A 13,773-nucleotide genomic window follows, 5' to 3' on the forward strand; every position below is an offset into this window, starting at 1 on the left:
TTAGGAGAAAAAGAGATTTGAAAGATGGAAGGTAGGAAGAGATGGACAGTAGTAAGGTTGTGTATTTGCTTTCAGAATAGTTTTGATTGTTGGGCATTTTATACCCATAATTCCTACATCTCATTGTTTAAGAAAAAATTAATATGTTTTTAAAAACCCAACCCTTAAACAAGTATATCAATGAAATCAAGTAGTATTCAATTAACTGAAGAGGCAGGAGTGCCAAGATCAGTATGCGCCTGCGCGTGATTTTTCTCATATTTTCCTTTGCCATCTATGACAAAGCAGAAAATCAAAAATGTATATATGATGTCATCCTTATGAAGTTATGGATTATATGGAATGCATGTTTTCTGAAACATTTAGCAAATGCTGAAGAAACTGTAAATATAGGGGAGCTCTCAAATAGTTCATGTATTCAGAAAAGATGAGGAAATGTTGATTTTTATCTTCTCTTAAGCATACAGCTGGATTTCGAAGTCATATGGCTCTTCTTTCAGGCTGCTTAGGCATGTTTTGGGGGAAAGTAATACCAGTTCAGCCTTTCATTAAGGAAGGAAATTGCAGTTGTTGAGTCCTTAAAATGGTGAATGATGGAATGGATCTCAAAATATCATGCTCAGCATAGAGCATTGTTACAGTTATTGATTGAGCTTGATTTTTTTTTCTATAAAATACATTTCCCTGCTCTATCGTTAGTTTTTTGAAAAATTAATTCAATATTCTAGTTAGTTGTATTTATTTCTTAATTTTCTTAACCATTTATACCATATGTATAATTTAGGGCAATAAGTAGATTAAAAAAATGTTCTGTTTATACTTGGCAGAATCTAATTTTTGAAATATTGATAGAGATTATATAGGCTAGAGACAGCTCCAGAGAAAAGATTAATACAAGACTTCCAATCCATTCTGCCTTTTTCAGGTACTGCATTGACTTTCAGGTATATGGGAAGTCACTGTGGCCCACAGCAACCAGTAGGTAAGCAGTAGAACAAAACTTTACACCACTTTCTGACCGGATTTTTGTCAGTTTCCAGGTTGTTTACTGTTCTTTATTGAGTATTCTAATGAAAAGGAAAAGATATTTAATGCTAGAGTTCCATGTCTTAGAAATGAATGTCAAGAAATGGATGCTTATAGTACCAAACTAAAGCAGGTGTTAGTTATGTTTTAAATATTAGAAATAATGTTTTTGTGACTGTAAGGAGATGTTTATCCTACAAGGGCTGGTTCAAATGGCATCCAGTTGTGTTTATTCATTAACAAAAATACCACATTGGGAGGCGGGGAGGAAAAGGAGGATATTAAAGTTAAAACAGAGGTTTCACATATGTCGTGATCTTCACTGTTAGTGTCACAAATTCATGTGCATGATGTAATTTTTAGTTTAAAGAAAAAATGGTTTTACTATAGTCTCCTTGTTTGCAGTAGGACAAAATGTGAACACAATGTTAATCAGTGTTACAAAATCGATACAGTTATTAGAATCATCTTGTATGGTTCTGTGGCCAGCCTCCTTTAAATAATGACATAAAATTGATTGATTCTGAGAGCATCTGATAATTGTTATTTTAATTTTTGTTCTAGGAAAAAAATATAAATTCAATATGGCACCCATTTTAGATTGGAAGAAGCTTATGAAAGTAGATCCAGATGCTCTGCCTCGTCAAGAGGAACTAGCAGACAGATTGCTGGAGACTGTGTCCAAGGTACTCAAGAACATAAGGATTTTGTTATGCATTCTTCCCTAAGCTGTCTCTGGTCCTTCATATGCATAAATTATTTATTTTGTGGATTTCATTGATATTTGTATAAAAACACTGTTGTCTTTTTCTTTAGGTTGATGGGAAAGACTTAAAAACTGAAACTCCGGAACAACTGATACACCTTTTTAAAATTACTCAGTCACTAATGAAGGTTTGTCTTAATCCTCGCTGTCTACAATTTTGCAGATGCATTTGTTTATTTTTTTGTTTTAATGGAAGCATCATTACTCTTTCTTTTTTTTTTTTTTTTCCTGCATTGAACACACTGGTTACTCCTAAGAGCATATAGATCCTAAATGTGTGCTTGCACCAGAGTATCTGCTTGTAGCTGTTTGAATTAAGGCATATAGCAGTGGGAAGTAAAGTGAATAACATAGTTATATAGTTAAGGAACCTTAGTGTTATAGGTGACAAAATGCAAACGAGTATCTCAAAAATTGGTTAGATGTTGTAAGTTATTGGTAATGATTTTAACTTTAATAAAAGTTTTTGTGGTAGGTTGACGTTTTAGAGTAAATAAAAAAATGTCATCATCAATGAAGAAACACCACCATCCTAAAACTGATTCTATAAATCTTTCATACTTTCTTGTATTTACTCATAAAAGTACTGAAAGAAAAAAATAACAGCAGCATAGGTTAGCACACTGGTTTTAGAGAGGCTTTTTTACTGTTTTTAATTCTCAGAAGTACGCTTTTGAATGTTTAAGTAGCCCTGTAGAATATATTACTAAAGAAGATATTTCAGCAATCTGAACTTCTTAATTGTCAGCATGGGGCAAAATGGGAGTGGTTTAATTTGTTTAAAGAGAGAAAATCAGTGTTCTTTTGTAAATGTTTTTTATCATTTTAAACATGAGGTCCATGGAACAATCTTTTAATTTATGTTAGTAGTAAATACTACTTCTTTGTTTACTATATGTTTTTTTTCCCAGATGAAAGCTCAAGAGGTAGAGCTGGCACTAGAAGAAGTTGAAAAAGCTGGGGAAGAGCAAGCCAAATGTGGTAAGCAAGGCTTTTTATGCTGTTCTTAAGTGATTTGCTAAATGTATTTTTTAGTTGGTTTTTTTTTTTTAAATTTGGGGAACTGAATAAAATACAAGCTTCTCTGAAGTAAATTGCTTCAGTGAAGCCAAATATTTAAAGCCTAAAGTTAACCACTGTTGTTCTATGTACTTTTTATCTTGTTGGGTAATTTGCTATATCTGTTCTATTTTAACAGAAAATCAATTTAAAACAAAGGTGATGAAACTTCAAAATGAATTAGAGGTATGTTTTAAAATTTTGTTAGTTTATAGAGTGCTGTTTGGTGGGGTTTTTAATGACTTTTTTTAGACTTATTTTAATCTAGTAAAGAGACATAATAGCCCTACATTTTAGCTAATACTTTTTATTAGCTTTTTAATATTCACCAGCCTCAGGTTTTCAAACAGCTGTATGTACAATGAATTTTTTTTATATTTGAATAAATCCCCCCCCCTTTTTTTTTTTTTAGACATTTCTGGGTTTTTTTGAAAGAAGCTAGTGAGCCCTTCCTGTTGCTTTTCCCGAACATTAGGCACGTTAGCCTTAGCATCTGCTTTATTGTTTTAGTTCTTTCTATTTTATAGAACTGTACTATATTTATAATGTGATTTTAATGCTCTTAAGATGGCACAAAGATCTGCTGGTGGTCGTGATACTCGGTTTTTGCGTGATGAGATCCGCCGACTGGAAAAGCAATTAGAACAAAAAGAAAGACAGTTAGCAGATACAGAAAAAGAACTGGAAAAAGAGAAGAAAGTGAATGAGCAGGTAAGAAGGACTTCAGCTCGACATCTTTAAAAGCTGTTCTGGCACATCTTTTGAAAAGTTGATGTTCTGAAAAAAACCCTCTGAAATTAAAAAAAACATCACTGATTAAATAGGACTGCTGTGCATTCATTTTCTGTTTTGTTTCTGGGGTTCTTTGTTTTCATAGTTTGTGGTGTTACTGATACATATAAAAGTTTTTCGTCTTGTTCTAGCTTGCTCTTCGAAATGAAGATGCCGAAAATGAAAACATCAAATTAAGGAGAGAGGTTAGTAAAGAATTATTGCTGATTTATAAATATAATATTAGCTTTGTTTATGATCTTTGGTGTGGCATGATGTTTAATTCTGTTTTAGAACATTTCCTGGTTACTGGTACAATGAGAATATGGAATTTTAATCACATTCAGCAAATATGTAGTACATCTGCTCCAATGAAACTTAGTTAATTGAGGCCAGGAGGTGTCTACATTTGAATTTACGTAGTCCTACTGTGCATGGATTATGTCTGCATTTTGTGTTTTGAATATTTAGTATTTTTCTTAAATACTATTGAAAAATAGATTTGATAGTTATTAGACAGGATTCAGTTTATGCTTGCTGCATTTGCTAAGATGAATTGGCTAAGATAAAATTATAAAAAGTGAAAAGGTAATATAACAAATGCGAAGATAGAGTTGACATTCTTTATTACTACAATCTTTTTTTAGTCATTCTTTTTTAGACATTTTTTTCTAGCTGTTTTTAGAAAAAAAAAAAAAGCATGTTTTATAGCATTTAATACCTGCAATCTTGGCCTCTGAGAGGCTAAAACTGACAGCAAAAGTTAAATTCATGCCCTTGGTGGAAACCTTGAGAATCATTCCTCAAAATGCCCTTTTATATATGTGTGTGTATGTAGGTACATGGATGCGGAGGTATATAGGAAACTCTATTTTCTTTTGTCTCTATGTTGATTCCTATTTAGTCTTCCTAGAGCAAAGATAATTTCTAATACTTTTCATGCTTTTGTTCTCTTGGTCTTGTTCTCTCCTTTTTAATCCGAAGAAAAAACTCATAAAGAAAAAGGTGAGGCTTCTAAGTTTTTTAAAAGCAGACTGTAGGAATTTCAATGAGTTTTGACTGTCTTAGCTCTTCGTGTAGCTTGCTAGAAAAGCAATAACTTTGTCTTCAGCTCTTCAAAACAGATTTAAATTTGGATTGTTTTCTGTGCAGAATGAACAATTGCGTCAGGATGTAGTTGACTATCAGAGGCAAATAGATTCTCAAAAAGAAACAAATCTGTTACGAAGAGGCGAGGATTCTGATTACAGATCACAGTTGTCCAAAAAGAACTTTGAGCTTGTCCAGTATTTGGATGAAATTCAGGTAAAATCTATGCATGCTACTAAGTGTTTATTAGACTGTTACTGACAGTAGCGTTTTTCACAATGCTGTCTATTTACAGACAGAGTCATGTGGAGCAAGGGAATTTGTAATGCAGTTGGGTTCTGTAATGCATATACTCTGCATCTGTGAATATGGCAGAGGTAATGAAGTTATTGGTAATCGGAGATGTGTCTTTTATTTGCTGTTAGGATTTGTTGAAATTGTTGATCTAGAAGTGAAATACTGTCTTCTCTGCTAATTTCATGTAAGACTTTCAAGTCTTACCTTTAAGGTAGCTATCAATTAGTGCTTATTCAGGTATTAAGATGTGCACTTTTAAAAAGCAGCTTTTTCTTTAATTTTGCAGAATTTGACTGAAGCTAATGAGAAGTTAGACATTCAAAACCAAGAAATGAGGAAGAATCTTGAGGAATCAGTGCAAGAAATGGAGAAGATGACTGATGAATATAACAGAATGAAACTAATTGTGCAACAATCTGATATGGTTATGGATCAGTTAAGAAAAGAGAAAGAACAGTACAAATTTCAAGTAAGAACTGAGTCATATTATAGAAGAATTTTTTACTGTATTTTCATATTTTAGCTTAAATTAAAAAGATTCAACATATCCAGTCAAAACCACACACTCTACTGAAATAATACTCTCTAAAACTAATGTGATCTTTAAATTTGGTGAAAATTTTAAAACTACTGCAGATCACAAATTTTTTTTGTACAAAATGTCAGTCGTACTCTGCTCTTATGAGTCATGACCTTCCCTTGCTGCTTGTGATGCTAATTTGTTAAATTGTATGTGCTTGATGTTGTGTGTTTGTACATATACATTGGTTAAGCAAAACATTTTTGTGATATGATGTTCATCCAAATGGCATTTCTAGGTTCAGGAGCTTTCAGACCAGCTGAAAGCAAAGAACGAAGAGGATGATCCACTCATGGCAGCTGTAAATGCAAAAGTGGAAGAATGGAAGGTATGTTTTAATACTTTTTTCTTATTTTTAGGATTTTTTTCATGTGTTCTGATGGTTTTTTATCTTCTTTCCAGAAAATCTTAGCTTCAAAAGATGATGAACTCCTAGAGTATCAGCAAATGTTGTTTAACTTGAAAGAGAAAATGAAAATGGCCCAACTTGATGTAGACAGAAACAGCATAATGGCCCTTCAGCAGGTACAGACTATGTGAGAAGTTACAGACATAGAAATTACCATTCACTAAACATGCTAGTGATCAAATAATTATTTAGTCTTCCATAGTTTGCAAATACCAGAATATGTATTACTTATGTTTGAGAATTATGAGACAGGTTGATTCATTCCACTACAAAGTTAGCTTAATAGGCGATGCACAAAGGAAACTTCCCTTGCTCTGTGTATGAACTGAGCTCTTGGTAGTTGGTTCTGTTACTTTCATGTTTATCTTTTCTAATGGTTAGTAGAGTGATTGCTTTAACATCTAAGCATCCATAATTTAATGTTTTTAGTGTTTAAGTGTTTAATTAGTGTTTAATTTTTTTAACTAGTGTTTCATTTTACTGTTTAATTTTTTAGTGTTTAATTTTTTTTAACTAGTGTTTAATTTTCTGTGTTCCTTTGTCTTGTTTGATGCTATACTATTAAGTCTATGGTTCAGCCCATGAATTTAAGTCTCTCTCATATTTATGCATAATTACATAGTTATTTACAATTTTGAATCTTCCTACTTTCTTGAAAAACATAAAAATAAAAAATAAATAACGCAGCCCATTAGGAACCCTGAAATATACATTGTGGAAAGCATACTGTATGATACTATACAGATATGATGACTTCCTGCCTTACTTCAAGTTTTTTAAAAAATTGTATCATGACATTTGTGTTACGTGTTGGGGCCTTGTAGACTGACCAGTATGGTGAGATATATTTATGCAGTCTTCCAAAACTAGGAACAGATAGCTTCCCAGGAGTAAAGAAACCTTAAGTACAAATCAACCTCTGATGATCAGAAGAGGAAGGCAGTTCAAAGTAACTTTGATAAGCAGTTGTAGGGTCTGGTTTTAGCTGACTAGATGGCTGTAGAGGTTGCTTTTTTGGATGATTGTCATTAGCATGACATTTTGAACAGTTTTTTGGAAATACGCATATATTTAAAATAGACACTTGAAAATTAAATCAGGTTACAGCATTGTGTTTGAAGTCAAAATGGACTGAGCTTGTTATGGTTCAGTCTATGTTTACATTTAGAGGGTTATGTTTAGCTCCTTACAACTTTGCTAAGCTCTTTACCTTTAGATTTGAAATGTGGTTATATTTGTCCTCTAAGAAAGCCTGAGCTTTTTTGTTTTCGTAACTTTAGTATAAAGTAAGGTCAGCAACTCTTGAGATTTTTACATTATAATTTCTGTAACTTTTTTCCAAGTCTCTTTTTTGTGTTTTTCCTCTTTTTTTGTTCATCACAGAAAAAATAACATTAAGCTCCCTGATATTTCTAAAGTTCATGTATAAGCACAGAAATAGTATAATATAAATGGAAGTCACTTTCACAGTCTGTGTGTACTTATGGATGTATATGCATGCAAAACAAGATGTGATAGGAATTTTTTAAAGTTGGATGACTTGCTGAAAGGTGGTTTGCAATACAGATGTCATGTATGATGGATTGTTAGTCCTCCCAGTCTTGAACTTGTATCTCTCGGTTCCCACTGGAAATTTTTTATGAGGAAACTGTAAGAAACCTGTATCTTCTAAACATTTTCATCATACATTGGCTAACTCTTAGAAAACTTCCATTTAAAATTGATATACTAAAATACCACTTTTGTTTTTTCTGTGTTTGAATGCTTTATTTTTCCTCTTTCTTTTATTTTTCCTGCTTTGCCTTTATATACCCAACTTCTAGATAATATCTGAACTCTATGTTGTAAGTACAGTATATTTGATGTTCTGTAAAGTGTTTTGTATTAGCTACTTTTAATTTCTTCATTTACTGTGTGGTGTTCTATATTGGTAGCTTGCCTGTCAGTAAAGAAGAATTCTTTAATAAAGAAGTTTCTTTTTTGTGTGTGTGTAGGGTGTGCAAGAGCGAGATGCTCAGATAAGATTGCTTACTGAGCAAGTTGAACAGTATACCAAAGAAATGGAACAAAATGCATTTGTTATTGAGGAATTAAAAAATGATCTCCAAAAAGATAAAGGTAACATGACCATTTTATTTTAATATCTATGGAAAGGAAAATAAGAAACCACAGACTTACAGTGCATTCTTTATTCTCTAGAAATACAGAAAAAATATTTGCAATATTTGAGTAATATTAGCCTCTAATTTTTTTGTTAATTTCTGTTTATTAAATATTTGTGAAGAGTTTAAATTTATGTACAGTACTTCAGTGGGTTTTATGGGTAATACAGTGCCTAATAAAGCTATACTTGGTCTGTAAAGGCTAGAGCATAACTTACAAGGTCTCAGCTCTATCAAGAATTGCAAATGGGTAGTAGCATGCAATTCAGAATAAATTCTGATGTCCTGTACATGCACTTACTTCTTATAAATATTGTTTGAATGAATGATTAGGAAAAAAAACCCCGTCTCATTTGTAGTCTTTTGTAATTACATAATTAAAAAGAGCAGAAAATGAAAATCTCTTTTACAGCATCATCTGAAGTGTTTCTTTCTTGCTTAATGGCTGATAGCAAGAACTCCTAGTTGAACTGTAAACAGAACAAGTTTTTTCTTTCCAGGTCACTCATCTCTTGCTCAGCAGAATCGTATTGGGGATATGCAAGAAAAGTTAAAAATGCTAGAAGAGAGAACTAAGGAGGCTGAGAAATCAGCAGAATTAGCAGAAGCAGATGCTAGAGAAAAGGACAAAGAGCTTATTGAGGCTCTAAAACGAATGAGAGACTATGAACTGGTAAACAATTTATCAGAATGGACAGAGTATTTCATCATATTTTTAGATAATTTTGTCCTGCCATTTTTTCTTGGCTGTGTTCTAATCAGAAATTAAATTAATGACTTCTGATGCTGGTGGTTTGTTTTTTCTTTTCTTTCATAATAACATTTAGTGGTCACTGACTGCACTCCACTTGTTAGCTATACTTAACAATTTTACAGGTTGTCAGTTTTAACATATTCATATAGGCTTCCAAAGGCCATTGAACAGTAATTGAACACTCAAGATATGATTCTTCAAAGGATCATATAGTAAGACGACTCAATTTTGAAATACGCAGAGAATCATCTGTAGTCAAAAGACAGAATTGTAGGTTCTGCTTTTTATTCAATAACTTTTTTCACTAAGCATAGTGCAGAAAAGTGATACAGGTTAAAAAACATTTTTTCTTACCTGTGTAATGATGAAAGATGGATTCGTAATTTATTTTCTTAAATCTTCTGTTGGTTGGGTTTTTACAGGGAATATATGGTTTGGAAGAGGCTGTTGCTGAAATAAAAGATTTAAAAAAGCAAATCAAAATACGCGATCATGAGATTGAAACATTAATTAAGGAAGTCAATAAACTTGAACTTAAAATAAATGATTTTCTTGATGAAAATGAAGAACTTAGAGAGCGCTTAGGTATGCTATATCCATTACATTTTCAATTATTTGTTGTGTAAGAATTGAAATAACATATCATGGAAATTGTTTACCAAGTAACTACTTGGAAATAATTTTGTATATTCTGTTAATATTTGCAAGTAGTTTTAGTTAGTTAGGATAAACTGCATGAATATACATGACTAAACTTGGTTTACGGGTTTCTTTGGCTGAAGAAAGTAGGAGAACAGGTTTTGTCGTGCTTCTTTGGTTTTGATTCCTCTTTGACTGTACACTGCTTAATTAATTTCATAATAGGATATTTGGAAACCATAACACACCGAAGTTGTAGTGCTAGATTGAAAAACACAGAGTAAACTTTGGACAGGCTTATTTTTATGTAGAAGAATCTAAACATAAATATAGTTAATTTTAGGGGACATTTTATTGCATTTTGGTTTTTGAGTAACTTAAGTAAAATCATGCTTTCTTCTGGTATTATTACATGGAGCATAAGATGTGTGTACATATATAGAAATACATGTATTCAACTATCAACATTTTTTTTAATTCTACTTGACTAGATATATTCTGATTTAAATTAACTGCATTCTAATGATTACTAACATTAATGTTCCTCCTTAACGATAATTATACAGCATATACTGTGTTTTAGGTCTTGAGCCAAAGACAATGATTGATTTAAATGAATTCAGAAACAGCAAAGCACTGAAGCAGCAGCAATATAGAGCTGAAAACCAGATTCTTTTGCAAGAGGCAAGTGATAAATCCTATTTTTGTGTAAGAGCTACATAAGAAAAATGTATTTGAACAAAATGAAACACTGATCTGTGAATAATAATATGCAGATTGAAAGACTAGAAGAGGAAAGGATTGAACTGAAAAAACAGGTTCGTAAGTTGGCTCAGGAGAAAGGAAGAAGAGTTGCAACAATAGGTAGGACTTTTTTGTTATAAAATGTCCTTTCAAAAACATGCTGTCTATACTTACTAATATAGCTATGATATATTTACTTATTTGTTTAAATTACAAGGCTACATAAGTTTCATTGAATCTGTAGGAAGAAGTGAGTGGTTTTGTGATTCCATAGTCTTACAGCCCAGTAGCTTTTGACTTATGATGGTTGGTAATGCATCACTGAGAGTTGTGTCATTGGCTTGCAGTTCTTAGATGCAGGATGATCTTGCCATGATTTCCAGTAGATACAGATAATCTATGTGTTTCAAAAATCTTAACATTTCAATTCTGTGCCACCCAGGGAAGCATAATGTGCTCAGATGGGAAGGTTTACAGCTCCTTACTTTGCAGGTAGAAAACTAGAACTCAGATGTACTAAATGGAATATGTTCCTTTGCTTGGAGACCAAATAAAAATTCATAATTTATTACTTGTACATTTACTTGCAATTAGGATTGGAAGCTGGTGATGTGCAGGTAACTGATAGCTTTACTGAAGAGAAGGGAATGAATACGAGGAAGTTGGATTTTTTGAACAGACATGATATTGCTGAAGTAAAAGCAAAGGTAGGTTCATAAAGCAAGTTCATAAACTTTTATTGTATTTCTCTTTCAAAAGAAAAAGAATGTTATTTTATAAATATCTGTTCAAATATTTCTCTAGGTGCTTTTACTAACTGCTTTTTAAAAATAAAAAAAGAAATAATTAGAGTAATTACTATTTTTTTAGAAGACTAATGAATATTTTATATTTTTTGTGAATATAGGCTAGCAGCTTGTGTAACGTGGAAGGGAGAAACACACTTGCAGATAGAGAAGCACCAGTTAGACTTTTGAAGTCAGAGAAAGATATATCTGAAAACACTAAGGCTGTGGGAAATCTACCTAGAAGATCTGCTGGCATCCTTGAGAATTTAGATCACTTGGAAAAAAATAGAAATACTTCTTCCATTCGTTTAGTTTCAAAACATGTGACAGAGTGGCAACTAGTTGATGACAACTATAATTCTGAAACTCTTAGTATAAAAGAGCTTTTCGTATCACCAGAACTACAATTTACACAGGCATCAGGGATAACAGATTATACAGACAATAGAGAGATATCAAAAGACTTAAAATCAGACCACACAGGTTCGTTTTCTGCTTATCAGAGAATGTGTCAGACCTCTGAGGTAAATAACCAGAATTACAGAAACAAACCATCTTTTCAGAATCGAGTGTCCATAACTTCTAATTCAGACCAAACAGGTCAGGAAAATTTTTGCTCAGGACTATATCTCAGCAAAAACTCTCTGATTCCATGTGCATCTGCTCTTGGAAAGCCAGTAACGCACAAAACACAAATAATGACATTGATGGATAAGCAAGACTGTTCGCAAGTAAAGTTTTCTGATTTAACTACCTTTCAAGAACACAGAGAAGGAAAGGAATGCCTAACAGAATTGTTGCAAGTAAAAACTTTGGGAAGTGGACTTGAAAATGGACAATCAGAACACTCAGGTCAGGTAGATCCTGTTGAAAATCTCATAGAGCAATTGAGGAGAGAATTAGCCCTTCTTAGATCACAGGTGAGACACCATTATAGTATGTCTATGTTTATATCTATTGCAGTTATTTAGAAGATAAATTCAAAAAACTGATGTGTTAGTTTACTTTCATCTTTATTAATTAAATCTATAGGATAGTTCTAATAGAAATGGGCATTTTTTCTTCTATTTAAAGTGCCAAGTCATTAGTGTGCAGTTTATTTGTTGACCTATGATTGAAAAATGTAGGCATATATTTTCATTTTGGCTGTAGAAAAAGTTTAAACAGCACCCATGCACACACACATGGATATCTGAGTACAAAGAGAGAACAGTTTTTGTTCTAAGACCTTACACACGTTTGTGTTAACAAAGTACTCATCACTTTTCTTATTAGTGCATACAGCCTTGTGTCTTATACAAATCAATTGTTGCAACTGTATTTTAAACAACATAGTTTGAGGATTATTTTTAAAATTTGTTTTAAATAAATGCAGAGAAATACAGATGGTAATTTACAAGTATTAGTCGAATGAAGTAGGGACTGACTCAGTCCTTTGGTATGATAGATAGAAGATGAGATTTCTGTTAAGAGACGCAGATAGATTGACTAGAGGATATCTTCTACCTGCAGGGAGAACAGGTGGTAAAGTTAGACTTTTGGAATGAGAAAGGCCTTTCCTTCTGGGAAATAGCTAAGAAGTTCCTGAGTTGGTTCTTCCATACTTTTGTCCATTTGCCTGCCGACTGGCAAAGATAATGTATATCTGTTTTCAGAAAAAAAGATTTCTAATGAAAAATTCCATTCTTAATTAAAATGATCTCTAACAATAAAATCTTTTAGATTCTCAAAAGGGTTTTTGAAAACTTTTTATAATCAGTGAAGAACGGGTTGATTTCCGGATGCTTGCTGTCATTTCTTTTATTCACACTATAAATCCTATTAAAAAATTACTCACTGGTACCTTCCTATATTGGTACCTTGAAATGCTGTGTTAGTTTTCTGTATAGTGGAGGACATGGCTTTGGTTGCTTAGAGATACATTTGGGGCATGGATCAAGCCAATCCCTCAGAGTCTCATAGACTTTTGGTCTGTACCAGACTGTTGTTCAAACTGCTGCATGACCCAAGAATACATGTTTCCCTAGATGGTGTTATATGGGGTACACCTCGTGTGATTCTTCCAGTGAATCCTTCTCTGTTGCCGTTGCATTTCAGCCAGGAGATTCATATGTGGAAAGGGAAATTTTCATGAAGGCATACTCCAAATTTGAAAAAAGGCTGGGACTAGAACATTAGATTGCTAAAATTATAATATCTGTATTTTTTGTGTGGGAGAAACCATCTAAGAATGTGATGAGGAAACATCACAGTTATCTTTAACTGAAGTGTTTTGGAACTGATGGCATTTCTGTTGAGACTGTTGAGCTATGTAATTGATCAATGGAAAGTATAAGTCTATATACATCAGGCTTTTTTCAATTGTACAACAGCTTTTCCATGCTACAGGAATATACTTTGCTATTGTGATTTCTCTTAAAATACTGTGTTAGCCAAGCTGTGGAATGAATAATGCCTATTAATTGCATTTTCAGTAGAAAAGAAGTGGGTTTTTTATATTTTGGAAGTCTTGGAAATATAATTTTTTTTTTTTATATAAATGAAGATAGAATCCTATGCTAATAACTAACTGTTGGGGGTTTTTTTAGAATGAGCAGATATCCAAAGATTTGTTCGTCAAAAGTATGCTAAATAGCTATACAGAATTAAGTCTTGAAAGATGCAGGAACCAGGCAGTGCAGGTAGTACA

The 13,773-nt window shown here is 32.6% G+C and overlaps 1 protein-coding gene across 10 annotated transcripts in view; it reads left to right on the top strand.

The window, feature by feature from the left end:
- The first annotated feature begins 902 nt into the window (after positions 1-902).
- The window catches only part of CEP290 (centrosomal protein 290), a 51,848-nt gene continuing 38,977 nt past the window's right edge, over positions 903-13,773 (top strand). For 7 of the 10 annotated variants that reach the window (XM_035903510.1, XM_035903513.1, XM_035903511.1 and 4 more), the window contains exons 1-18: positions 903-983; positions 1,593-1,712; positions 1,843-1,920; positions 2,704-2,773; positions 2,991-3,037; positions 3,419-3,562; positions 3,775-3,828; positions 4,775-4,927; positions 5,295-5,477; positions 5,827-5,916; positions 5,991-6,113; positions 7,992-8,115; positions 8,660-8,832; positions 9,336-9,498; positions 10,136-10,236; positions 10,329-10,416; positions 10,891-11,003; positions 11,204-12,004. In XM_035903510.1, coding sequence (XP_035759403.1) covers positions 1,611-1,712; positions 1,843-1,920; positions 2,704-2,773; positions 2,991-3,037; positions 3,419-3,562; positions 3,775-3,828; positions 4,775-4,927; positions 5,295-5,477; positions 5,827-5,916; positions 5,991-6,113; positions 7,992-8,115; positions 8,660-8,832; positions 9,336-9,498; positions 10,136-10,236; positions 10,329-10,416; positions 10,891-11,003; positions 11,204-12,004 — 2,607 coding nt within the window. In that variant the 5' untranslated portion in view covers positions 903-983; positions 1,593-1,610. Of the gene's footprint in view, positions 984-1,592; positions 1,713-1,842; positions 1,921-2,703; positions 2,774-2,990; positions 3,038-3,418; positions 3,563-3,774; positions 3,829-4,774; positions 4,928-5,294; positions 5,478-5,826; positions 5,917-5,990; positions 6,114-7,991; positions 8,116-8,659; positions 8,833-9,335; positions 9,499-10,135; positions 10,237-10,328; positions 10,417-10,890; positions 11,004-11,203; positions 12,005-13,773 lie in introns of those variants that run through there. The other 3 variants (XM_035903514.1, XM_035903516.1, XM_035903517.1) reach the window with 2 other exon arrangements.

This window comes from Egretta garzetta, unplaced genomic scaffold (assembly GCF_000687185.1).
Source record: "Egretta garzetta isolate BGI_Z169 unplaced genomic scaffold, ASM68718v1 scaffold371, whole genome shotgun sequence".
Classification (NCBI taxonomy): Eukaryota; Metazoa; Chordata; class Aves; order Pelecaniformes; family Ardeidae; genus Egretta; species Egretta garzetta.